This window comes from Seriola aureovittata, chromosome 14 (genome assembly GCF_021018895.1).
Source record: "Seriola aureovittata isolate HTS-2021-v1 ecotype China chromosome 14, ASM2101889v1, whole genome shotgun sequence".
NCBI lineage: Eukaryota > Metazoa > Chordata > Actinopteri > Carangiformes > Carangidae > Seriola > Seriola aureovittata.
In genome coordinates, this window is record NC_079377.1 from 26505001 (window position 1) to 26532164 (window position 27164).

The 27164-nt window shown below is 45.6% G+C and overlaps 2 protein-coding genes across 11 annotated transcripts in view; both read right to left on the reverse strand.

Moving 5' to 3' along the window:
- The window catches only part of usp54a (ubiquitin specific peptidase 54a), a 37852-nt gene extending 14118 nt beyond the window's left edge, over window positions 1–23734 (reverse strand). For 2 of the 9 annotated variants that reach the window (XM_056394861.1, XM_056394855.1), the window contains exons 1-10: window positions 19850–21050; window positions 11291–11988; window positions 5798–5890; window positions 5574–5708; window positions 5367–5480; window positions 4955–5037; window positions 4528–4630; window positions 4290–4436; window positions 3032–3181; window positions 39–207 (exon numbers count right to left, since the gene is read on the reverse strand). In XM_056394861.1, coding sequence (XP_056250836.1) covers window positions 39–207; window positions 3032–3181; window positions 4290–4436; window positions 4528–4630; window positions 4955–5037; window positions 5367–5480; window positions 5574–5708; window positions 5798–5890; window positions 11291–11464 — 1168 coding nt within the window. In that variant the 5' untranslated portion in view covers window positions 11465–11988; window positions 19850–21050. Of the gene's footprint in view, window positions 1–38; window positions 208–3031; window positions 3182–4289; window positions 4437–4527; window positions 4631–4954; window positions 5038–5366; window positions 5481–5573; window positions 5709–5797; window positions 5891–11290; window positions 11989–13606; window positions 13741–16578; window positions 16709–17923; window positions 18847–19235; window positions 21054–23593 lie in introns of those variants that run through there. The other 7 variants (XM_056394857.1, XM_056394858.1, XM_056394856.1 and 4 more) reach the window with 7 other exon arrangements.
- LOC130181092 (prolyl-tRNA synthetase associated domain-containing protein 1-like) lies at window positions 22030–26655 on the reverse strand. 2 transcript variants are annotated; one of them, XM_056394864.1, is made up of 4 exons: window positions 26485–26655; window positions 25589–25714; window positions 24780–24869; window positions 22030–24654 (listed from the first exon to the last, which is right to left on the reverse strand). In XM_056394864.1, the coding sequence occupies exons 1-4, from the start codon at window positions 26563–26565 to the stop codon at window positions 24442–24444; spliced, it is 510 nt and encodes a 169-aa protein (XP_056250839.1). In that variant the 5' UTR covers window positions 26566–26655; the 3' UTR covers window positions 22030–24441. The 2 variants fall into 2 exon arrangements, with proteins under 2 accessions (XP_056250839.1, XP_056250840.1); XM_056394865.1 differs by lacking the exon at window positions 26485–26655 and adding an exon at window positions 26110–26229.
- Between the last annotated feature and the right edge of the window lie 509 nt (window positions 26656–27164).

Here is a 27164-nt window from a genome sequence, read left to right on the forward strand (position 1 = left end):
AGTTCTTGTTTGCCGTACTAATACTTCTGTGTAGTTACCCGAGTCCTCGCTATCGTAACAGGTCTTGTTGGGGGGGTGCAGGTCCAGACGGGGGGGTGGGTCCTGGGTGGACACTGGTGTCCCCCGGGGGTCGGCGTACAGCAGCAGTAGAGGCTGGTAGTGACCTTTGATGCAGCGAAAGACCACGTCCTTCCACTTAGGACCGATCTGCAGCAGAGGGACACACAGAGACTCAGACTCAGTCTCAGTCTCAGGACCAGGTCTCAGGTCCAGGTCTCAGGTCTCAGGTCTCAGGTCTCAGGTCTCAGGTCTCAGGTCTCAGGTCCAGGTCTCAGGTCTCAGGTCTCAGTCTCAGGTCTCAGGTCCAGGTCTCAGGACTCAGGTCTCAGGACCAGGTCTCAGGTCCAGGTCTCAGGTCCAGGTCTCAGGACTCAGGACTCAGGTCTCAGGACTCAGGACTCAGGTCTCAGGTCTCAGTCTCAGGACCAGGTCTCAGGTCCAGGTCTCAGTCTCAGGTCTCAGGTCCAGGTCTCAGGACTCAGGACTCAGGACTCAGGTCTCAGGACTCAGGTCCAGGTCTCAGTCTCAGGTCTCAGGTCTCAGATCTCAGTCTCAGGACCAGGTCTCAGGTCCAGGTCTCAGGACTCAGGACTCAGGACCAGGTCTCAGGACTCAGGACTCAGGACTCAGGTCTCAGGACTCAGGACTCAGGTCTCAGGACTCAGGTCTCAGGTCTCAGTCTCAGGACCAGGTCTCAGGTCCAGGTCTCAGTCTCAGGACCAGGTCTTAGGTCTCAGTCTCAGATCTCAGATCTCAGGCCTCAGTCTCAGGTCTCAGGTCCAGGTCTCAGGACTCAGGACTCAGGACTCAGGTCTCAGGACTCAGGTCTCAGGTCTCAGGTCTCAGGACCAGGTCTCAGGTCCAGGTCTCAGTCTCAGGACCAGGTCTTAGGTCTCAGTCTCAGATCTCAGGCCTCAGTCTCAGGTCTGATGATGTAATGAAGTCACATGATCTCAACAGCAGACATTCTCTTTCTTAAACACATCAAACCGTCGACAAGTGGAGGACGTCCTGTTCACCTGGAAAACACCGCTCAGCAGGTAAAACAGTCAGGAAGTGAAACGTTATTCTCCACCACCCTGTTGTGTGTCTGTTGTGTGTCTGCTGTGCGTCTGCTGTGCGTTATCCTCTTGTCGTCCGTGTCTTCGTCTTTTTGTGCGACAGAAATCCTCTGCTTGTTATTTCAACCCTTCCTCCATTTTCCAAAAGTCCAGCTCCAACAGGATGTCCCCAAAATGAAAATGCCGACCTGTCCGTCAACCATGTGCCGCTGAGAGAGTGTGTGTCTGTGTGTCTGTGTGTGTGTGTGTGTGTGTGTGTGTGTGTGTGCGAGAAAAAATGTTTGTGTGTGTGAAAAATGTGTGTGTTTATGCAAGAGAAAGAAAGAGATAGAATGAAAGTCTGCAGTGTGAGCAAAAGTGTCGGCTGTGGCAGTGGGCAGTGTGTGTGTGTGTGTGTGTGTGTGTGTGTGTGTGTGCGCGCGCTCTGACCACACCCTCAGCTCTGTCCAGCTGGACTGACAAACAATAGAGGGATATCCTTGTTTTCACAACCAGCAGAGAGGGGGAGAGAGGGGGGGGGGGGAGAGAGAGAGAGAGAGAGAGAGAGAGGGAGAGAGGGAGAGAGAGAGAGGGAGAGAGAGGGGGAGAGAGAGAGAGGGGGGAGAGGGGGGAGAGAGAGAGAGAGAGAGAGAGAGAGGGAGAGAGAGAGAGGGAGAGAGAGGGGGAGAGAGAGAGAGGGGGAGATAGAGAGAGAGAGAGAGAGAGAGGGAGAGAGAGAGAGAGAGAGAGACCTCACTCCACTGATGTTATTAGAAAATGAGCAAAGAGTGAAGAGGAAGAAAATTAAGGAGAGGAGGAGAAGGAGGCAGGAAAGAGGAGGTAGGGTGCAGAGCAAGGAGACAGGAAACAGGAAGGAGGACATGAGAGAGGTGTGAGGATGGGAAGGAAGAGAGAGATCACTAACTACAACATGAGGTCACACACTCACACACACACACAGATATAACTCTAACCTTAAAGGAATAGTTCACATTTTCTGACCTGCTAACAGCGCATCTGGCTCCGCCCACTGTGATAATAATAATAATAATAAAGTTTATTTATATAAGACTTTACAGTTCACACTCACTGTGACTGAGACAGAAACAGATAATATCTTTCAGTTGATATTGATTGATTGACAGTTTGTCACAGTATCAGAGCTGAAGTGATCAGTTGATTAAAAAATATATTGATACCGGACTCATATTTTTAAATGTGAATAATTTGTTCCAGGTTTTAATCTGGTGTTTTTTATTTGAAGCTTCAGGTGGGGAACTTGTTGAGTTTAAATTATACATAATCAATCTGTTTCACCCCCTGTGACAAACGCTGGAAGCAGCAGATCTGTTTCTTTACCTTTGGCGACACCTCTGGTCACACATGGTAACTGCAGGCTTGTTTCTGAGCCACACATAACTAACTGACAGTTCATAAACTGTCAAACACAAAAACGTTATATTTCATCAGTGGGTCACCGTTGTGTTCCCTCATTCAATGGCAGACAGTGAATTCACAGACACTGATTTACTTATTGTCTAATTGTTTCACTGATCCACAGTTGTGAGTTTCTGTCGTTGGTCTTTTTATCTCATTGTTGAACCAACAGTAACAACACTGTTGTATATTTTAGAAGTGACATCTGTTCCTGAGAGACGGACATTTGTTTCTATGATGTAACAACTTGATAGTAAAATGTGAAGCAGTGTTACTTACAGACAGTGATTATTTTACATGACGTGCAGGAAAGGTCCCTGGTTGGGGACTCGAACAGGAACTTATTCAAGGTTGATGCTAAAACCCCCCCCAGACTACAGGACCCCCCAGAGGTTTCTGGTTTCCTTACCAACCAAACCCTATACAGAGATCAGCCTGTATCTTGGTTTTATCTACTCCCTACATGTCTCTTTGACACCATGCCCCAGATATACCTCCTTGACGTGAGCGTCATCAAAGTACATCCATCGTCGGATCTTTGTCTGGAAGAAGAAGGTGGAGTAATGTTTCCCATAGTAACACACCATGCCAACCAGGTAGAGCTCCGACTGACGGGCCTTCTCCTCCGTCACCTTGTAAAACAACTGCAGAGAGAAAGACGAAGCTGAAGAAAACCGTTATCCTCCAATATGCTGAGGACATTGATGTTTATCTTCATGCTCATACTGAATATCTACTCCTACTACTACTACTGCTACTACTACTGTCTCTTCTACTACTACTGTCTCTACTACTGCTACTACTACTACTGTCTCTTCTACTACTACTGTCTCTACTACTGTCTCTACTACTGTCTCTACTACTGTCTCTTCTACTGCTACTGTCTCTACTACTGTCTCTACTACTGCTACTGTCTCTTCTACTACTACTGTCTCTACTACTGTCTCTACTACTGTCTCTTCTACTACTACTGTCTCTACTACTCCTACTACTACTACTGCTACTACTACTGTCTCTTCTACTACCACTGTCTCTACTACTGCTACTGTCTCTACTACTGCTACTACTACTGTCTCTTCTACTACTACTGTCTCTTCTACTACCACTGTCTCTACTACTGCTACTACTACTGTCTCTTCTACTACCACTGTCTCTACTACTGTCTCTACTACTGCTACTGTCTGTACTACTGTCTCTTCTACTACCACTGTCTCTACTACTGCTACTACTACTGTCTCTTCTACTACTACTGTCTCTACTACTGTCTCTACTACTGTCTCTTCTACTACTACTGTCTCTACTACTCCTACTACTACTACTGCTACTACTACTGTCTCTTCTACTACTCCTACTACTACTACTGCTACTACTACTGTCTCTTCTACTACTCCTACTACTGCTACTACTACTGTCTCTTCTACTACCACTGTCTCTACTACTGTCTCTTCTACTACTACTGTCTCTTCTACTACTACTGTCTCTACTACTGTCTCTACTACTGTCTCTACTACTGTCTCTTCTACTACTACTGTCTCTACTACTACTACTACTGTCTCTACTACTGTCTCTACTACTGTCTCTTCTACTACCACTGTCTCTTCTACTACCACTGTCTCTACTACTACTACTGTCTCTACTACTGCTACTACTACTGTCTCTTCTACTACTACTGTCTCTACTACTGTCTCTACTACTACTACTACTGTCTCTACGACTACTACAACTATTACTCCTTCTACTTCTACTTCTTACATCTCCCAGGCGCAGGCAGGTTCCCAGGGTGTGAATGACGTCCTCAGCCAGGTCGGAGTGATCAGAGTCCCAGACCAGACCGATGGTGATGATCTCTGGACTGTTGAGGAGGACACGAGCCATCCTGAGCTGCTGACCGCACTGACTCTGAGGAAGAGGAGGAAGAGGAGTAAATGAATACATGATATGAAATGAACCAAACACATGACATTAACTCCTTATTATCCGGGTGTCGTACAGGGCAGTTGCGGAGGTCTCCCATGCTGGCGTTTCTCAGCAGCTCTCCAAACATGCCGGGAGTTGCCTTCTCCCTTGACTCCAACATCTTCACTGCCTGATTACTGAGGAAGAGGAAGACATGTGACCTCATTGACAGTTATATTTACAGTTATAATTATAAACTATATGATAATTAATACATTAGTTACAGGCAGAAGAAACAGATTCTTTTCACTTTAAACAGAATTATATTTTCATTCAAATGGTTTCTATCAAACATATAAAAAATATTTAATCTTAAATCTTTCACAAGCTTCTTCACTCAGACAGAGCCATGATAAAGAGAGTGAAGAGATGGTTGCCTTGGTGACCCTGGAGTGTAACTTAGCAACGGGGGGTAGGGGGGGTGACCTTAACTTACCTCTGTCAGACACACACAGACTTACCACAGGGAGGTGGTGGAGATGTAGTGGACCATCTGAATGAAGGGCAGAGGGTCTGAGGAAGCTCCACAGCTGCTGCACACACACTGACACATACACACAAAATCACACACAAAATCACACAGGAGGCAGGACACTCTGCCTGAGACACCAAACTCAGGGCAACAGAGTTCCCACAGACTGAAAGATCAGGATTAGGACTCTGGACTCTGTCCCCTTCCCTTATTGGAGATCTGTTAATGACCTGTATGAAGACGCCAGGTGAAACCTGCTTCAGTCTCATATGGTCACCTTACTCTTGTTTCTATCCCGTAACCTGAATGAATCGTTTCCATGGCGACAGGAGTCACTGGGACTCAGAAACCACCTCCACAGGTACAACACTGGACCGGCTCAGACCACGCCACCAACTCACCTGTTCAAACAGTGTCATGGCGAACTTCTGGTGAGGGATACAGTGTCGGGCTGTGCAGATGTCCTCTGTGGTCTCATCTGAAATGTGGAAGTGGATCCTCATCAGGATGTTTTCCTGCAGAGACAAAGACCGGACTGATCACAACTCATCACAGGTTAGAAACCTGTGTGTGTGTGTGTGTGTGTGTGTGTGTGTGTGTGGTCTTACGAAGCACTCTGCGGCATCGTCCATGATGCCAAGCTGGAACCTCTGCTCGTCCTGGAAGGTTTTGGCAAGCGCACTGCGGAGAGCATCAGACGGTAAAACCTTCTCACTGCTGTACTGAAACTGAGCGAAGATGCTCTGAACAGGAAGACACACAGAGGAAAGAGGTCAGAGGTCAGAGACAGGACGCTGGTCCAGGATCAGACGTCAGTTGGTCTGACTCTCACCTTCAGAGCGCAGAAAATGCACGAGTCCTCCATGCACTTATGTGTCGTCAGCTGACGGAAACTACGACGGAAGATGTCGAGGTGCCACAGGACCTGTCAGGAGCAGAGGGAGAACATCAGTAACGAGGGGGAGGAGGGGTGATGGGATCAGCATTACCTCCTCCACTCAGACTAGATCCAGGTCACATCATGTTTGTCCAGAGTCATAGAAAATATTAACCATGTGTGTGAAGTCTTGAGTAATGGCTAAAAAAGTGTTTTGTGAGGTAACCCTAACCTTGACCTTTGACCACCAATCTCTAATCAGTTCATCCTTGAGTTCATGTGAATGTTTGTGCTGAATTTGAAGAAATTCAGCACATAGCGTGTCCATGAGAATGAGATGGACGGACAACATGACTGTCTCCAACGCAGACAGATAAAACTCAAAAGCATCAAGATAAAAACCACAACCTTCCATAAAAACTAAAAGTATTGATTTCCATCACTGAAATAAAATCAAGACTCAGACCAAGTGTGTGAAGTAAAGAAAAATCTGGTCTACCTGCTCAGACCTGATCCCAAACCTCAGCAAGAAAAACCAGATTCTCCAATGAAAAACAAACCGGATTCAACTGTCAGAATAAAATCAGAATAAATCCACAGCTCCTCAGTGTCTGAGCCGACTATCCAGATGACTAGAGTCACACTAACATCCAGGGTGTTGCTGCGTCTCCACTGAGGACTCAATGTGACGGCTTTACATCAGTACAGCTGCCACCCAATCACCTGTCAGCATGGATGCTGACCTGACACCGCAGCCGGCCAATCAGAGAGCAAGTCTGATGACCTGAGGACGAGCTGCAGTGAGTTTAAGAGAGCGAGACAGAGCGTGTCAAAAACATGAGTGGAGCTGTATGTGTGTGTGTGTGTGTGTGTGTGTGTGTGTGTGTGTGTGTGTGTGTGTCTGTGTGAGTGTGTCAGACTGTGTTCATCACTCTCTCCATCTGCTTCAGGAACCATCTGGACTTCTGCATGACGACAACTTCTCTGGGAGATAAGTTTGAGAGTGAGAGATAAGAGTGTGTGTGTGTCTGTGTGTGTGTGCTAGAGGGAAAAGCAGAACATGATGTTGTCTGTGTCAGAAAGAACAAATGTCACAATCTGAATGTGTGTGTGTGTGTGTGTGTGTGTCTCAGCAAGTTCCATGTGATCTCCTGATGCTTCATGCAGACTGAACTTATCCGGGAACAGTTTTAACTGGACTGAGCCTGAACATCATCAAAATTAACATTAACAATATTTCTATGGTTGGTGTGTGTCTCTGTGGTTGTTTTGTGTCTGCGTGGTTGTTGTGTCTCTATGTGGTTGTTGAGTGTCTCTGTGGTTGTTGTGTGTCTCTGTGGTTGTTGTGTGTCTCTATGTGGTTGTTGTGTGTCTCTCTGGTTGTTGTGTGTCTCTGTGGTTGTTGTGTGTCTCTCTGTGGTTGTTTTGTGTCTGTGGTTGTTGTGTCTCTGTGGGTGTTGTGTGTATCTCTGTGGTTATTTTGTGTGTCTCTCTGTGGTTATTTTGTGTGTCTCTGTGGGTGTTGTGTCTCTGTGGTTGTTGAGTGTCTCTGTGGGTGTTGTGTCTCTATGTGGTTGTTTTGTGTCTCTGTGGGTGTTGTGTGTCTCTGTGGTTGTTGTGTGTCTCTCTCTGGTTGTTTTGTGTCTATGTGGTTGTTGTGTGTCTCTGTGGTTGTTGTGTGTCTCTGTGGTTGTTGTGTGTCTCTGTGGTTGTTGTGTGTCTCTGTGGTTGTTGAGTGTCTCTGTGGTTGTTGTGTGTCTCTGTGGTTGTTGAGTGTCTCTGTGGTTGTTGTGTGTCTCTGTGGTTCTTGTGTGTCTCTCTCTGGTTGTTGTGTGTCTCTGTGGTTGTTGTGTGTCTCCGTGGGTGTTGTGTGTCTCTGTGGGTGTTGTGTGTCTCTGTGGTTGTTGTGTGTCTCCGTGGTTGTTGTGTGTCTCTCTGTGGGTGTTGTGTGTCTCTGTGGTTGTTGTGTGTCTCTGTGGGTGTTGTGTCTCTCTGTGGTTGTTGAGTGTCTCTGTGGTTGTTGTGTGTCTCTGTGGTTGTTGAGTGTCTCTGTGGTTGTTGTGTGTCTCTGTGGTTGTTGTGTGTCTCTGTGGACGTTGTGTGTCTCTGTGGTTGTTGAGTGTCTCTGTGGACGTTGAGTGTCTCTGTGGTTGTTGTGTGTCTCTGTGGTTGCTGTGTGTCTCTGTGGTTGTTGTGTCTCTCTGTGGTTGTTGTGTGTCTCTGTGGTTGTTTTGTGTCTCTGTGGTTGTTGTGTGTCTCTGTGGTTGCTGTGTGTCTCTGTGGTTGTTGTGTGTCTCTGTGGTTGTTTTGTGTCTCTGTGGTTGTTGTGTGTCTCTGTGGTTGCTGTGTGTCTCTGTGGTTGTTGTGTGTCTCTGTGGTTGTTGTGTGTCTCTGTGGTTGTTGTGTGTCTCTGTGGTTGTTTTGTGTCTCTGGTTGCTGTGTGTCTCTGTGGTTGTTGTGTGTCTCTGTGGTTGTTGTGTGTCTCTGTGGTTGTTGTGTGTCTCTGTGGGTGTTGTGTGTCTCTGTGGTTGCTGTGTGTCTCTGTGGTTGTTGTGTGTCTCTGTGGTTGTTGTGTGTCTCTGTGTTGTTGTGTGTCTCTGTGGTTGTTTTGTGTCTCTGGTTGCTGTGTGTCTCTGTGGTTGTTGTGTGTCTCTGTGGTTGTTGTGTGTCTCTGTGGTTGTTGTGTGTCTCTGTGGGTGTTGTGTGTCTCTGTGGTTGTTGTGTGTCTCTGTGGGTGTTGTGTCTCTGTGGTTGTTGTGTGTCTCTGTGGTGTTGTGTGTCTCTGTGTTGTTGTGTGTCTCTCTGTGGGTGTTGTGTGTCTCTGTGGTTGTTGTGTGTCTCTGTGGTTGTTGTGTGTCTCTGTGGGTGTTGTGTGTCTCTGTGGGTGCTGTGTGTCTCTGTGGTTGTTGTGTGTCTCTGTGGTTGTTGTGTGTCTCTGTGGGTGTTGTGTGTCTCTGTGGTGGTGTCTTCATTGACCCCCCTGCTCTCTTCCATCCCTCCTCTGGGCGTCTCGTCTCCTGCTGAGCGACAGGAATTCAGACATGGAGGAATGTCTTCATCAGTGTGTTCATGAGGTTTAATAAGAGCAGTGGAGGTGGTCTGCAGGTCAGACATGCTGGCTCTGATCTGTGAGTGGACGGTTGGTAGTTTGAATCCCTGGAGACAGAGACTGGAGGATCTGTTCAGTGTTTAATATGATGGAAACCGACTGTTAGAGATGAAGATCATGAAGCTGCAGTTCAGTTCAGACTTCACTGTGAAAATCTGCTGACAGCTAAAAACAAGAGACAGATGGAAAATAATCATCATGTCTAACAACAGAGGGTGTGTTGGACTCAGAGTCCTCAGGGACAGACGGTGGTGTCAGCACTTTGGGTGTGTTGGTTCCTCCTTCCTGCCCCCCCACCATGTCCAATATGTTGTTTTGTTACTGCAGCTCAGTCAGGTCCAGGTCTGTGCAGGACTCTGGTTTATGAACTCCTGATCCTGGTTCAGTCTGTGGATCAGTGTTTGGACGTTTCACCTAAAGCTGCAGACATTTTATTATATTTTCATCTGTTTTCAGTTGATTAATCAATAATATTTGAGGTCTGATCTAAAACCAACTAATGAAGGTTAACTGTCATCTGAGAATCCTCTGAACAGCTGTTTGTTTGTCTGTGATTACAATAAAATGATCAGAAGAACTGATTAATTTTCATTGATTGACTTATTACTTGTTGCAGCTCAGTTCTTCTTTGTGAGTCAGTGAACACCACATGATCACAGAGACATGATCTCATGGTGCATTTATGGACACTCAGAAAAAACAAGATCTGTGTTCATGTTTAAACAACAGTTTGTATTTAATGAGCTAAAATCTGTAAAAACATCTGATCTGATCTGGATCTGATCTTGACCTGGATCTCAGACTCAGGTCCTCCTTCTTTGATAATATTAATATGAGACGACGTCACAGCTTTATGATAAAGTCTAAATGTATTTTCTCATTTAATGAGTCAGTTGAGATGTGTGTGTGTGTGTGTGCGTGTGTGTGTGTGTGTGGCGTGTGAGAGGATGAAGGTTTTTGAGCAGCTGATCTGAGGGCCTCAGCTGCTTGTTACTGGGATGTTCTTTGTCTTCGTCACATGTTGGAGCCACTGAGCCTCCTGATGGCTCCTCCCTTCCGCCGCCTCCTCCTCACTCAGCTCAGCCGCCGGCTCACAGTCGTCCTGATCACTTTGGTTTGGCGTAAAAACAGTGATGACTCGAGACAGAGAGGGGGAGGGGGCAGTGTGTGTGTGTGTGTGTGTGTGTGTGTGTGTGTGTGTGTGTGTGTGTGTGCGTGCGTGTGTGTGTTTTCATGTGTTCCTACAGTAAAGTCTGACTGGAGTAAAAGACATGTCCAGATATTTAATTAATTAATTAATGTTTGTGACATTATTTCTCACCTGGAGAGATGATGTCACAAACATTATGATGTCACTGTTTTCTGATATTTCATAAACTAAACCTTTCATCAATAAATCCAGATAATAATCAGCATATTAATCAATAATGAAAATCATGTTTCTCAGCAGCTTTAAATGAGTCCAACTGTTTGTGTCACAGTTTACACTGAGGTAAGATTCACTTCCTCTCCTCTTCTTTCCTGCTCCACTCTGTTCTCTCTGATTTAGTTTATTTCACCTTCTTTAGTTCATTTTTACCTGTTAATGACATTATGAACATATCTTTATTGCACTGTTTCACGTCTGCAGTGAGCCCACCTGGAAACACCTTGACACAGGTATGTCCACACTGAGAAGATCAGTGGAGTCCTCCTCCTCTTTAAACAGGTGGAGAGTTTTCCAGCTGACACACTGATGTTTTCCTGACCAGGCTCTAAAATGTCTGTGACCTCTGACCTCTGACTGTGTGTTGCTGCTGATCCAAGATCAGCTGTGAGCTGCAGTTAAAGATGTAATGAGTGTTTCTGCCCCCCCAGGTTAATGAGTCAGCCTCTATTTAAACGAACCAGTAATTGCTGCTTTCACTGTCTCTGCCCCCCCCCCCCCCCGTGAGCTGATGAGTCATAACTGAGTATAATGTGCAGTCTGGTAGGAGCTCTCTCTCTCTCTCTCTCACACACTCAACCACAGACACACACACACACACACACAGTTTATCACACTGGTTGTTATGTGTGAGAGATGGTGCAGTAATCTGAACACTGATTACAGACTCATGGAGACAGTCTGGAAACACCACATGCTAACATGCTAGCATGTAGCTAACGTGCTAGCATGTAGCTAACGTGCTAGCATGTAGCCGACAAGTTGACAAGAACTTGACGGATAAATGAATGAACAAAATTCAGCTCCACTGCTTTTATTAACCAGCAGGTTCACACTGTGACAGGTACATAAGGTCAGAGGTCACAGAGACAGGTGTGTGTGTGTGTGTGTGTGTGTGTGTGTGTGTGTGTACCTGGAGGGCGCTGTTCAGGAAGCAGCTGTTCTGTCCTGGCTCGTTGCTCAGGCCTTTACTGGGAGCGATGGACGTCATGGTGCGAGGCGTCAAGATTCCCTGCACCCCCCTGTCCACAGCACCTCCACTGACACCGAGGCCGCCTGACGCAAAGTAGTTCCTCTTCCACGACATATCCCTCTCTCTCTCTCCCTCTCTTGTTGGCTGTCTCTCAGCCCCGCTCCCTGCAGCAATCAACTTCCTGTCGCCCGTTCTCGTATCGACGCAGACAGAGCCATGTCGTCCCACCGAGGAAGGGGCCGGGGGTAAAAATATGATGACACCTCCCAACAGGACGGACGGAGCAGGAAGGTCAAATTTACAATCAAGTTAAAGAGTAAAAACAGTTTAAGGCTCTTCCACCTGAAAGAACTGAGTCAGATTATAATCCTCTGGTTCTGAGTTCAGGTTCCTTCAGGTTCCACGTTCCAGTCAGAAACAGACCTGAGGTTTTTATTCTGGACTTCAAGGCCTCATCCCTGTCCATCTGCATCAGGTGACATGACCTTTGACCTCCTTTCACACACCGACATGTATAGCTGTGTGACGGCTCCTCATCCTCCTCTTCATCATCACCGCTGCCACAACCATCGGCTCCCAGCCGGTCAGCAGAGCAGGTCAGAGGTCAGAGGTCAGCTCGGCTCTGTGGTTAGTCAGATCTGCAGAAGAAGAAGAAGAAAAGTTTTGAGTCTCAGCGACTGATGGAGGAACCAGAGATCAGACTCTTCAGTTTAATGTTCATCGGTCAGCTACAGACACTGTCCTTACTCGTCCATTCAATCACTTATTCACTCATTCATAGAGCTGGACGATATGGCCAAAACTGCTATCACAATAAAAATTTCCATCTCATTCAATATTCATGATAAATGCCTCATCGTTATTTCTTTCAGGTTTAAAGGCTGATTTTTGTTCCTGACTGAAAGTTGAAGGAACCAACAGTTTGTGTTTCTAAACTGTTCTATTAGTCAGAACATGACAAACACTTGTCCAACTGCACAACATTTAAAAAATCTGGAGGTACAAACATTCAAAACATGATCAAATATACATGATTAAAATCAAAATCCTTTTCAGTCCCTTTTACTCAACAAAGTAAATAGAAAAGTAAGTTCTGTAGTGTGACACACACGTCACATGATCAGACTACAACTTAAAGGGGACCTATTATGCAAAATGCACTTTTCTATGGTTTTCTATCAGTAGTATGTGTCCCTGGCCTGTCTACAAACCCCCCAACATGTACCTCCAGACTCTACCTGGCTGCCATGTCCTACAATGAAACTGCTGACCGACCACAAGCCCAAACAAAAGAAGGTGAACCACTGTTCAAGGTCCAATTTCCAAAGGCCAGGAAGGGAGAAAGCAGAGCTACACCAGTTAAGACTGAGCCGACATTCTATAACTGTTATATTATTTTATTTTTCAACCAAAAAATGTTTTGTACACATTGTATGAAGTATTGCACGTATAATGTTATGACAGTTACAGTTACAGTAAAGAAAATGTCAGGAGGTAGAAACAGACTTTCAATCATTGTTTTATAAAAAAAAGTGAAAAATGTAAACAAAATCTTTTGTGTTTTATCAAGCAGGGAATGTGGTGGACCTCATATTTGAAAAGTCTTTGTTGACCTGGGACCAGACACAGAAGCTGTTTGGCCATCTCCATCCCAGAGGACCTCACTGCACAGTTGGAGCGGCCTGAGAAGGAGGAGGTCATATCCAGCTCTGTGTCCCGGTTCTATCATGGTCCAGTCTAAAACCCACGTACTGTCCTGTGGCGTCAGGAAACTCGGCACTGATGCGCAGGACCACGCAGGCTGGAATGACGACCCGGATTCTGCGACCAAGGAAGCACCAGCTCACAAAGCTCCTATAGGCTAGATACCTGTACTGACTGAAACAACTGCACAGGGCATTTAGTCTTGCAAACATATATCTATGATGTGTCTCACAATTTTTTTTTATGGATCCAGTGAATCCTACAGTTTTTTTTATTATCACTGATTATAAGTCCCTCATGTGATGTAAATAAATGCTTGATTATTACTAAAGAAATGACTCCTCTGAATTCATATATTATATGCACATTATCTGCTGATAGAAGAACTTTACAAATCAAAGAGCAGCTAAACTAATTTATTTGAGGGTGTGTTACTCTATTTGTGGTGTGTTGTTACCATTGTAAAATTATGTGCACTGAAGTAAAACAAGACTGTCTAACATCTTTTATTTAGATTGAAACTATATGTTTTTACAAAGAAGCAAAACGTACTGGTGTATTCCTCTCAACCGTAAAGGACCATAGTCAGTGCGGTACATGTTGCAGGCAGAACACAATGAGGCAGAGCGGCTCCAACCCAGGACGCTCTACCATACATGGTAAATCTTCCTCCATCTCCCACAGCCGTCTGGTAACCTACAGTGAATTGCAAATGGTAAATGCTATGGTTTATTATTAATGTAATGTAATCAAAACAAATTACATGCATGGTAAGTGGCATGGTTGCACAGTTTCCACAGGAGCACCTATCTAACATATAGAGAAAAATGGAAACATTCACCAAAATATAAAGCTTGTGAAATTCAAACACTGACAGACAGTGGAGCTAAGGTGGGTAAGAAGTAAGCTTGGCTACATATCAAGCGCATATAACAGGTCATTTATAACATGTCACTTATTGCATATAATGTGGAGCTTGACAACAGTGTAGTGTAGAAAACTGCACAGTTCAGTCTTTGACTAAAGATTACTGTTGCTGTCAGACATGTTTATGCTGATTTACAGCTTTTACTGTAATACACAAAATAAATTTACTACATAAAGGAAGATGTCATGATGAGCATCTCTGCTCAAAACATGGAGAAAAATTATTTACTTTGTCAGCATCTATTAAAATATCTGACTAGTACTGACATTGAACACCTGTAGCAGTCCACATACAACAAACATTTTCAGACTGTAAAAGTATATCTAAGGAGGCATGACAGATAACTACATTCACAATAGTGCTTATTTACCAAAAGAGCTCCCAGTAATGACGAGACCGTAACAGTTAGCATTAGCTACCTAGCTACATGTTAGTAACTGTGTGCCAGCAAACATCAACAAACTGAAAATGTAATGTCAAAATACAAAAGATTGGTTACCAACCATTGAGAAACGTCCTGCTGCAGTTGTAGAGTTTGAACTTCTTCAGCAGCCTCTCCCTCTGGGTCAGATTCTGGATAAAAGTCGTGTGGTTGAACCAAATCGCTACCGACGCCAGGAGGCCGGTCACGGTCACAGTAAACATTAGAGCATGGAGCCAGAAGCCCGAACAGCATCCCCTTCCGGAGAGGGGCGTGGTCAGGCACAGCTCATTTGCATTTAAAGCTACAGACACAGAAACAGCCTGTTCTGAACAGGGCTGAAACAGAGGGGTTTACAGGCCTGCTGAAATATAGGATCGGAGTGGATTTTTTAGCAAGAAACTTCAAAGACATGTTTTGGGGACGTCTGAGACTTATTTGAACTTGTTGAAAAGGAGCATAATATGTCCCCTTTAAATAAAAATATAAACAGACAGAGAAGATGTGCACTGGGTCGTGGCCCGGCGCTGGTGGAGGGTCCACTAACACTCGTTACGACCTGTAGCTTCTTACTTCCTGTGTGTGATTGTTTCAGATGAGGGAACGGGTTTGTGGAGTTGTCTGTCTTTGTGTCTTTGATGGAACGTGTCTCCGGCACAGTGCACATTGTTGTTTTTGTCAGACTGTAAAAAGCCAAATATCTCCAAACTAACTGAAGCTGAGTGGCCTCTCTTGTCGACGATATCTTGGTCCTCGGAGCTGCGTTCTGCTTTTCCTGCGGTGTCGCTCATTTCGGTTTGTTTGTTTTCTCCGCTCTGACTTCAAGCCCGTCAGCCTCTGTGTCGTCTGTAAATAATATCACGTGCTGGCCTGAGTTCATACCTCTCACCGTGCATCCTAACTTGAGCAATGTAGACCTGTATTCCTGCGACACGATTGGCCGTTCATGATTCATTTGTGGGAGTGCTGGAAGAATTAATTATATCGAACATTTATCGAACAGTTTTAATGTTTCTAACAAGGAAAACAATTTCACGATAATTATTGCTATCGTTTAATTGCCCGGCCCTAGTCATTCACTCATCCATCCATTCATTCACTCACTCACTCACTCATTCATTCACTCACTCATTCATTCACTCATCCATTGATTCCAATAACATCTTTTTTTCAGTCACTGTTAACCTGATGTCAATCACACTCAACACTTCCTGCTCATGTTTCAAATTAAAAGTCTAACAGTGATGTCCTTTAGGAGGCTTTTAATGTGAAAGATACAGGAAGTGTTGAGTTCCAGTGACAGCAGTTAACAGTAGATGTTATCTGAACCTGCGTCTCTGAGACTGAAGCTCTGTGATGAACGACCTGATGATGATGATGAAAACTGTGAAACATCTGAAGGTTTATTATCTGACTGTTACACAACACACATTCAACACAGATCGGCTGTAACAGACAGAAACTAGACTGGAGCAGGATCGTCCTGAAGGCACCTGAACACCTCATAGACTGATGTCTGAACAACTGTCCATGGAGACGTTCAGTGAACACATCAGTGTCTCATGTGAGTCTCACAGGACCCAGGTCTGAGAGCAGCAACGTTTAACACTTGACCTTTGACCTTTAAACCTGAAAGCAAACTGGTGCCAGAAATCCCATGATCATGAGCAAAGCCTCAAAACTAAAAGTCAGACTGTGTGTGTGTGTGTGTGTGAATGTGTGTGTGTGAGAGTGTGTGAGTGATGTAGTCAGTGAGGTAAACTGCAGGTCAGAGCAGAGGGAGGTGAGGAGGGATTAGCCTGATCAGACCCTGTCTGTCTGTACAGGATTAGACTGTCTGTGTGTGTGTGTGTGTGTGTGTGTGGTGTGTGTGTGTGTGTGTGTGTGTGTGTGTGTGTAATATTTGATGTCTGGAGCAGAGACTGTGTGTTTCTGTTGTTAAATAAAGAACAGAAACAAGCTGTGTTACTCCTCACCTGTTCGAGCTGTCTGATATAAACACATAAACTAAACAGGACCCAGGTGACGTCTGAGCACCTGCAGGTAGAGCAACCAATCAGAGAGTCGGGATGACATCAGCTGGTTAGAGGGCAGAGCCTCGCCTGGTCAGACCTCAGTCTGTAAAACTGGTTACATAACAAACACACACACACACACACTCTTTGCTATAATCACCTCTAATTCTGCAGTCTGGCTCAGTGCCTGCTTCATGCAGCCACTCAGCACAGCTAACAGGAGACTGGGGAGACTGGGGAGACTGGGGAGACTGGGGAGACTGGGGAGACTGGGGAGACTGGGGAGACTAGGGAGACTGGGGAGACTGGGGAGACTAGGGAGACTGGGGAGACTGGGGAGACTGGGGACACTGGGGACACTGGGGACACTGGGGAGACTAGGGAGACTGGGGACACTGGGGACACTGGGGAGACTAGGGAGACTGGGGAGACTGGGGACACTGGGGAGACTGGGGAGACTGGGGAGACTGGGGAGACTGGGGAGACTAGGGAGACTGGGGACACTGGGGAGACTAGGGAGACTGGGGACACTGGGGAGACTAGGGAGACTGGGGACACTGGGGACACTGGGGAGACTAGGGAGACTGGGGAGACTGGGGACACTGGGGAGACTGGGGAGACTGGGGAGACTGGGGAGACTGGGGAGACTGGGGACACTGGGGACACTGGGGACACTGGGACATGGAGAAGCAGAGATAGATGGACAATGAGTTGATTTGATGCAGTCTGTCAGCTGCTGCCAGACTTAATTCATCACTCTTACTAAACACACTGAAACCAGGTCCAGGATCAGGACCAGGAGAGACTGGAGCTCCTGGTGACTGATAATTGATCATTGATGACTGATAACTGATCCTTGGTTATTGGTTTCTTTGTACAGGAGAAAGGACGTCAGTGATGAGGACTCTGTCTCTCCAACAGGACGAGTCTGTAAAGTGTCTCTGAGCTTCAGAAGCAGCAGCTGGTTTATATTTGGGCCAATACTATTCTGATAAAACTGATCAATCAATCAATGACTCCACTGAGATGAAATCAGAGCTCGTCAAGCTGCTCTTCATCATATCAACATCAATATTTCTAAAAATGAGAAGAGTGAGAGGAGGAGAAAACACTCAATAGTCTGCGGGGGAGGAGGGGAGGAGGGGGAGGGGGGGAGGGGGAGGGGGGGGGAGGAGCTGCTGACCCGGTTGGCAGACACAGCTCATGAATATCCAGCCGTCCTTCACCAAAATAACTACTCTGGGAATGTGGATCACTTCAGTCAGACTCATCAGGACCTGGACCTGGACCAGGACCTGGGATTCAGACTGTAATAGACTGGATCGTCTCAACACTGACTAACAATCAATTTCATTATTGATCCATCAGATAATGTCTAACTCACTGAATCACATGACCTTCAGCCTCAGTCTTTAACAGGTGATGATCAAACTTCTTCTTCATTTACACAAACATGTCAGACATGACAGACACCACATGTGTAACGTGTCTCACCACAGACTCACATCTTCATCACTTCATCACGTCATTCATCACGTCACCAGGTGTTCATCACATCTTCATCACTTCATCACAACGTCACCACGTCTTCATCACATCTTCATCACTTCATCACATCTTCATCACTTCATCACAACGTCACCACGTCTTCATCACATCTTCATCACGTCACCACGTCTTCATCACATCTTCATCACTTCATCACATCTTCATCACTTCATCACAACGTCACCACGTCTTCATCACATCTTCATCACTTCATCACATCTTCATCACTTCATCATAACGTCACAACGTCCTCATCACAATGTCACCAGGTGTTCATCACATCTTCATCACTTCATCACAACGTCACCACGTCTTCATCACATCTTCATCACTTCATCATAACGTCACAACGTCCTCATCACAATGTCACCAGGTGTTCATCACATCTTCATCACTTCATCACAACGTCACCACATCTTCATCACGTCACCAGGTGTTCATCACATCTTCATCACGTCACCAGGTGTTCATCACATTTTCATCACTTCATCACGTCTTCATCACATCTTCATCACGTCACCAGGTGTTCATCACATCTTCATCACTTCATCACATCTTCATCACGTCACCAGGTGTTCATCACATCTTCATCACAACATCACCATGTCATCACATCTTCATCACTTCATGACATCATCACATCTTTAACACAACATCACGTCTTCAAGACATCACCATGTCACCACTTCTTCATTACATATTCATCACTTCACCACGTCTTCATCCCTTCCTCAGTCACTGACCCAAAGACTGATATAAGTTGTTCCTAAAATCCACAAACTGTTTCCTGTTTAGTAAAAACTCAAACACTGTTTCTTCATCATCATCATCATCAGTGTGAATGTGTTGACAGCAGCTTCCATAAGATGATTGAATAAACAGTAAATCACCCCCCCACCCCCACCCCCGTCTTTCAACACATTATTTTCCCATGAGTGAAGGTCTTTAATTTAAAGCTCTTTGCAGCTAAAACCTTCCCTGGGGAGTGACGTCATCCTCCTGACGGAGGTTCATTCATTTACAACAGGTTGTTTCACTCTGACCAGAACCGACGGGTCTGAGCTCCCAGTCCGGATCTAGTCTGGTCCTGGAGACCCGGAGACCCGGTCTGTTGACCGGAAGCTGACCGGAAGCAGCCTGACGCAGGTTGGAGCTCGGACTCAGACCAGTTCACTTTAACATCCCGCCCCGTTAAACCTTCTCTTTCTGCCGTGAACCCGCGCACCAAACTCCGTTCACAAGATTACAGGTTAAGGTTCCGTTGCTTACCGTCAGTGTTTCCCCGCCACACAATATTATTAAACTACTTTTAGAAGAAACACGAGCTCCTCTTCAAATCGGCGGAAACTGAATCCACCGCCAGAACTTAGTGAAGAAGAAAACACGTCCCTTTCCACCGGTTCTCCGGTTGTTCCCGGGGTTTCCTACCTCCAGGACAGCGGTGAACACCGGGAGCTACCGGCTGGAGTCCAGCTTCATTAAAACAAAGTGCTGGCTGCAGCCTGGAGGCCAGAGCTCCGCCTCACACGGGACACTCACCGCCAGGCGGGGGAGCGTTAAAACGGCCGTTTTTCAGACGGAGTCCGGCAGTGAAAACACCGGAGCTACGTTACATCACTTCCAGCAAACTTCACGGAGAACAATGAGGACCGAGCGGCATCACCGCTCCGCTTTAACCCGTCTCCTCTGCTGCGGCTACCAACACCGAGCCCGGCCGCGTGTTGGCCCCACCGAGCCGGTCTGGACCAGGTCTGGACCCGGTACCGACTGTGGTGTTAGCTTCGGTGAATGAGAGTAACGGTCGCTACGTACAAATCTCCCGATATCATCAAAGCACCAACGCAGACAGAAAAACAACAACATGGCGGTTTGAAGCGGCTCACCTGAGACCCGAGACCCGAGACCTGGAACCGGAGGAACCCAAACACTCCTCAGACCCGAGTCCGGTTGGTCCGCGGATCCGGAGCGGCGGTTATTGTGTTTAAAACAGCAGAATGGAGGAGGGAGGGGGAGGAGCTACTACCTGCAGCACTGAGGGCGCGGGCACGAGCGCGTGCGCCCGAGTGTGTGTGTGTGTGTGTGTGTGACTCTAAGAGAAATTTTTAGAGACATCTTTTCTATAAGTTTATAAATATTATAAGATATTGAAAATGTATAAAAGTGACTTCATTAAACTTCCTTTCTTCAATATCAGAAGCATGAAAACTTTGATCTGGTTATTGATCATCAGGTAATTGATCATCAGCGTCTGGTTTTATATTAGAAATTAAATATTTCAATATTACAAACTAACTTAAAGCTTATTATGGAGGTTATAATCACTTTATAAACAGCTGATTGGAACATCATCACATTATAATGAGGTCATTAGAATATAATCAATAAATTACTGAATAATGACTGGAGTCTGGAGGAGTTAAACCTGTGAGCATGTGTATTGATCAAAGTATTGATCACATTGGAGGCAGAGCAGGACATGTCAGGATCAATGTTAGCTCAGCCTGACACAACAACAAGGCAGCAGCAGCAGCAGCTGTAGACTCACGATCACATGTTCATTATAACAAACAACAACAATAATTAAACTGAGACCAGCTGATTGATTGTTTCCTGCTTCATTAATGTAAACCTCCCTGTAATGCCAGAGGTGAAACAGTCAGTCAGTGACCGGCTGGTTTAAACACATCACAGTTAAATGTTAATGTGAAGTGGGACAGTCAAACTGTTTGTGTCCACACATCCTCAGCAGCAGCAGTAAGGAGGTCAGAGGTCACAGGACACTCACAACAGTGATTAGTGAGACGCTGAAGCATCAAAACATCCCGAACCTTTTCCTCTAAACTTAGTTAATGTGGGGAGTGGGGCGTGCTTTTATTCTGAAGGAGCAGTAATAAGGACTTTAAGAAAAATTAAAATATTAAGATGAAGATGATGATGAAGAGGAGGAGAGCTAAGACATAAAAGCTGATTTATTCAGAGACCCAGTTAGTCTGACTGTTAGTCTGACTGTTAGTGTGTTAGTCTGACTGTTAGTCTGACTGTTAGTGTGTTAAACTGACTGTTAGTCTGTTAGTCTGACTGTTAGTGTGTTTGTCTGACTGTTAGTCTGACTGTTAGTGTGTTTGTCTGACTGTTAGTGTGTTTGTCTGACTGTTAGTCTGACTGTTAGTGTGTTAGTCTGACTGTTAGTCTGACTGTTAGTCTGACTGTTAGTGTGTTAGTCTGACTGTTAGTCTGACTGTTAGTCTGACTGTTAGTGTGTTAGTCTGACTGTTAGTCTGTTAGTCTGACTGTTAGTGTGTTAGTCTGACTGTTAGTCTGACTGTTAGTCTGACTGTTAGTGTGTTAGTCTGACTGTTAGTCTGACTGTTAGTGTGTTAGTCTGACTGTTAGTCTGACTGTTAGTCTGACTGTTAGTGTGTTAAACTGACTGTTAGTCTGACTGTTAGTGTGTTAGTCTGACTGTTAGTCTGACTGTTAGTCTGACTGTTAGTGTGTTAGTCTGACTGTTAGTCTGACTGTTAGTCTGACTGTTAGTGTGTTAGTCTGACTGTTAGTCTGACTGTTAGTGTGTTAGGGTTGCGACTGTCACATGTTTTCAAACACTGCGTCCCTTCCATCTTCACTGATGATGACGAATAAAGAGTTCAGTGAAGTGAGAGGAAGATTGTTTTCAAATAACAGCAGAGACAAAGAGTCTGAATCTGTGTGTGTGTGTGTGTGTGTGTGTGTGTGTGTGTGTGTGTGTGTGTGTGTGTGAGGGGGAGGAGTCCTGAATGAACTAGTTCACTCCTGCTGAATTTCACACAATAAACACTGATGACACAGAAACAGTCCTGACTGTCACATTCAAATACATTAAAGTCGCTGAGAAAAACATTTCAGAATAATGTCGATTATAAATAAGGATGTTTATAATTATAATAATAATCATCATCATCATCATCATCACAATCTATAATAATAATAATAATAATAATTTATTTATCGCTTATATTTAGTTTTCATTATCTGAGTCTGTAAAGAAAAAAAGTTTTAAATGAATGAAAAGTTCAATCAAGTATCAGAGTAAAAGAACCTGTTTATAATCAAATCAATCAATTCATTTAAAAACTGACACCATACCACATCAGACACTGTTCCCCCCATAACACCTGCACTGTTTACTCTCAGTCAGGTGATAGTACACACACACACACACACACACACACACACACACACACACACACACACACACACACACACACAGGGACCTGTGAGTCATTTAAACACTGTATGTGTTTGTGTTCAGACTGTTAATCACCTGTTAGTTCTCTGTTCACCTGTTGCACCCTGACACCTGGAACAACCTGATAAAGCAGGTTCCCACTGGTCAGAGGTCAGAGGTCAGGGGTCAGACCAACAGGAGCAAAGATGGAGGACGTTTATAGCCATGTAGTGAAAGTCAGAAAATGTTCAAACCTCCAGGATAAAACCAGTTTCATCTGCAAGCTCAGAGCCAGAACCAGGACCAAGACCAAAACCAGAACCAAGACCAAAACCAGAACCAAGACCAAAACCAGAACCAAGACCAAAACCGGAACCAGCAACAGAACCAGAACCAAAACCGGAACCAGCACCAGGACCAGGACCAAGACCAAAACCGGAACCAGAACCAGAACCAAGACCAAAACCGGAACCAGGACCAAGATAAAAACCGGAACCAGAACCAGAACCAAAACCGGAACCGGAACCAGAACCAGAACCAGAACCAGAACCAGGACCAAAACCAGAACCGGAGCCAGAACCAGAACCAGCACCAGAACCAGAACCAGAACCAAGACCAAAACCGGAACCAGCACCAGAACCAGCACCAGGAACAAGACTAAAACCGGAACCAGAACCAGAACCGGAACCAGCACCAGGACCAGGATCAAGACCAAAACCGGAACCAGAACCAGAACCAAGACCAAAACCGGAACCAGGACCAAGACAAAAACCGGAACCAGAACCAGAACCAGAACCAAAACCGGAACCAGAACCAGAACCAGAACCAGGACCAAAACCAGAACCGGAGCCAGAACCAGAACCAGCACCAGAACCAGAACCAGAACCAGGACCAAAACCGGAACCAGCACCAGAACCAGCACCAGGAACAAGACTAAAACCGGAACCAGAACCGGAACCAGCACCAGAACCAGAACCAGGACCAAAACCAGAACCAGAACCAGAGCCAGAACCAGAGCCAGAACCAGAACCAGCACCAGCACCAGAACCAAAACCAGAACCAGAACCAAGACCAAAACCGGAACCAGCACCAGCACCAGGAACAAGACTAAAACCGGAACCAGAACCAGGACCAAAGCAGGGCCCGGGACTTGCTCTGTTCTAGCTCTGTTACCTCCCCCTCCCCCTCCCCCTCCTACCACCAGTTTAAAACGTCAGCTGAGCTCAGTTTGGGGTGAGACTTATTCTCCAGGTGTGTGTGTTGGTCGGAGGCTGAACTCAGGTCAGTTGCTCTCTAACTGAAACAGGATGAACTCCAGTCGTCGGTTTATTAAACAGCTGATTGAACACCTGTTTCACACACAACAGGTGAAGAGTTAAAGAGCTGAAACTGCAGCTACATGTGATCGTCTCTCTCTCACCTCTACAAACAGCAGCATTGATCTCCTCCTCAGGCAGACACACAGGAGTGATGAAGGCCTCCTCTTCCTCCTCTCTCTCGTTCTGTCCACGCTGTCCTAGCCCTCATCTCCCAGGTGACTCAGAGAATGACATCATCCCTGTTAGCGCACACACCTGTTCCCTCAGCCAGCGCCACCCCTGAACCAGGCAACCCCTCCCCCTTCCACTTCCTGGATTTCTTAAAGGGGCAGCGTCAGTCACTGCAGAGCACAGACAACAGGTGAGCTGCTCACTGAGATAATGTGGAGACATCACATCTGATCAATTATTGATTCAGTACATGTGATGATCAATAATGTGTCTGTTCTCTGTGTCCAGGGGCCTGCACCATGAAGGGGGGCAGTCTGGCATTGGTCTGGCTCTGTTCTGGTCCTGGTTCCAGGTCCGATCCTGATGATGATGGTGATGATGACTTGAGTTTAAAGTATTTTAACTTTAATTCAGAATCTGATCACCACCAGTCCAGAAACACACACACAGCGTGTGAAAGAATTCCTGGGAACTGTCAGTGTGTAATGTTTATTCATTTGCTGATTTTATAAAACAATACAGAGAGAGAAAGAGAGAGAGAGAGAGAGAGAGAGAGAGAGGTTCACAGAAAAAGAGGGGGGGTTCACACACACACACACACACACACAGAGAAAGACTAAGACTCAGGACTGAGACTGAGACTGAGACTTCCCTCCTCAGAAACTCCCTCCAAGATAAACAGGTCCTCTCCAGGTCCTGGTCTAACAGCAGACAGGACTACAACACTCTTTAATCCCTGCAGCCTGATCCTGTCCACTCCCTGACCCAGGTCCAGTCCCTACTCAAAGCTCTCTAGGACGGGTTCGTGTCCCGTCTCCTTGAGGAAGCGCAGCAGGTCGTGTGGGCGGAGCCCCATGGTGGCGGCGTTGGTCATGGGGTGGAAGTAAACCATGTTGTGGCCTCCTTCTACCAGGTCCCGGTCCAGGACCAACCTTACGCTGCGGTCCTTATCGAAGAGCAGAGCGAGAGCCGTAGCGCAGCCCTGACCCACCTGAGAGGAGATGGATCAATAATCAGACATCAATCAAACTGAACATAGATCAATAACTGCGTCGGTCTGATCCAGAACCCGTCTCCTCATCTAGTTCTGGTTCTGGATCTCTAACCAGTTCTCACCTTCAGTTTCTCCAACATGGTTGCCTCATCTGCGAAGCGCAGGTTGCCGCTGCCGACACCGAGCTTCTTGGCGAGGTCATTGAGGTTGACCTGCAGAGGAACAGAGAGGATCATGGGAGGATGAGTGAAGAGCGGGTGCGAGACGTGGTGAGCTCAGTCTGTGTTGAGTCACTGCAGGTGAAACAGAAAGTTCACCTGAGCAAGTTCACAGAGGTCAGAGGTCAGTGTTTGACGCTCACCAACACAGAAGGATTCTGGGAGTTCAGTTTGTGTTGGACCCTCTGAGTGTGGACCTGGATCAGTGGGTCCAGGTCCAGGGTCAGACTCCTGTTTTCACTCACTGATACGATCTACAATCTATCCATCCATCATCCATCGATATATCTACCTACCTATCTTCTATCTATCTATCTATCTATCTATATCCATCCATCCATCCATCGATAGATTGATGGGATGAATTGAATGATGAATTAAAGAATAATTCAGCCTGTGACTGATAAAACATGTTGATCATAGTTTTAACTTTTAAACTAAAATGAATATTTCTGATGATTCAGATAAAAACGTCATTATTTCTGACGTCCACTCACACAAACATTTACTCATTTCTTTTGTGTTTTATTGTAAACGCTGAATATTTTTTTAATCATTTTTTATTTAACTTTCCACTTCTTTTACTTCTCCATAAAATATATGGTATATAACAATTTATTCAATTTGACAATGTTCTTCCAAAATTACAGTTAAAAGATCAAATGTTAGATGAGCACATTTAAAAACAATAGTGGGGGTTTGTGGGAGCTGACCTGGCGGTCGTGGCGAGCAGACACCAGCCACAGACCCTTCTTCTTCTTGTCCTTCAGGAAAAGGTTTTTGGTGACAGCTCCGCCCACTTCCTGAAGGTGAGGCATCATCTCTTCCACAGTGAACACCTGGATATGAGAATAAAATCAGAATGAACTAATAAATAAAGAAACAAAGAATAAGCTCAGTGACTCTGCAGGTGAGGGGGGGGGGCACACATGCTGTCTTTTGACGCCCCCTGCAGGTGACTGCAGCTCCGTGCAGCAGAGACGTGTCAAGGTATAAAAGCGTGTGAACAGAAACTCCTCCAGGTAATTCACCGTCAGAGCAGAAACGCCGGAAGTACCTGCTTCTAATGAATGATTAATAAAACCACACCTGTGTCGAGGTGAGTTCAGGCGTGTTCAGTCTACGTAAATAAACAACCACATTTTGCATTTGTTGGTGCTACGTGACGTTTCATGTCTGAAGCTCATGACGCCAGACACCGTTTAAAATCGCGCCATTTTAGAGATCACCTCACCTTCATCGTATAAACAGATCATAAGTCTCTTCCCGCTTCAGGTGATCTAATGGTGGATTCGGCCTATGACTCACAGACAGTTCAACTGTCCTTCACTTCAGATCAAACCTGTTAATGTGTCCACGTGTGTGTGGACGGAAGCCGCTGAGGAGACAACACGCAGGTAAAACTAAGAGACAAAGTGTCTCTAGTTGTTTTTGATGACGCCGAATAAACACGTGGAGCTTTAATGTTCAAACTGAGTCTCTGAACAAGTTTAACGTTGTTTAGAAAAGTCACAGGATTCAAGTCAATGTTTAACTGTGAAGTTTTCTAACCGGTCTCTGGTAGCGGACTCCCTGACAAGGACTGAGCGGGGTTCGGGTTCAGTTTTACCGGTGGGTGGTCCACGCAGGTGGTCTGGATGTCCAGGGTCTGCAGGTAGTTCTCCAGCTGTGACCGCAGCTCTTCCGACATCTTCAGTTTAAAGTGAATAACAGACTAAGAGTCATTGGACAGACACAGCTGCAGGAGTACACTCTTCTTCTTCTGTGCTCAGTTCCCCGCAGCTGATCTCTCTACCGCCCCCTCTGGACAGGAAGTGAGTCTCAGCTGTTTCCTCCAGTCAGTAATAAATAAATAAAAAAGGACCTGAACCAAAGCCTGAGGTTCACCACAAGACAGATGAGAGATGATTGATCACCTGATCATAACTGATTGATCCCCTGTTTAGAGATAATAAAATAAGGCACCAGTGGTTGAAGAAGTTCTCAGATCTTTACCAGCAGGTGAAAATACTCCATGACACCTGACAGTGAGTACAGGAGCTGAAGTATTAAAGTAACATCTGACATCATCAGATTATTGATCTTCACACAAAGGCAGTTCATAATAAACTGAACCACAGGATAAAGACAGGTTTCCCGCTGCTGGTCTGTAGGTGGCAGTAATGAGCAAAGAAACACAGAAATGCAACCGTAAAGGCAGAGTAGAAGAAGACTGAACGTAAACAAATCTGCATTTAAGATAGTTTAACAAATAACATTTTAATGAGGAAGTAAATAAAATATTTATAA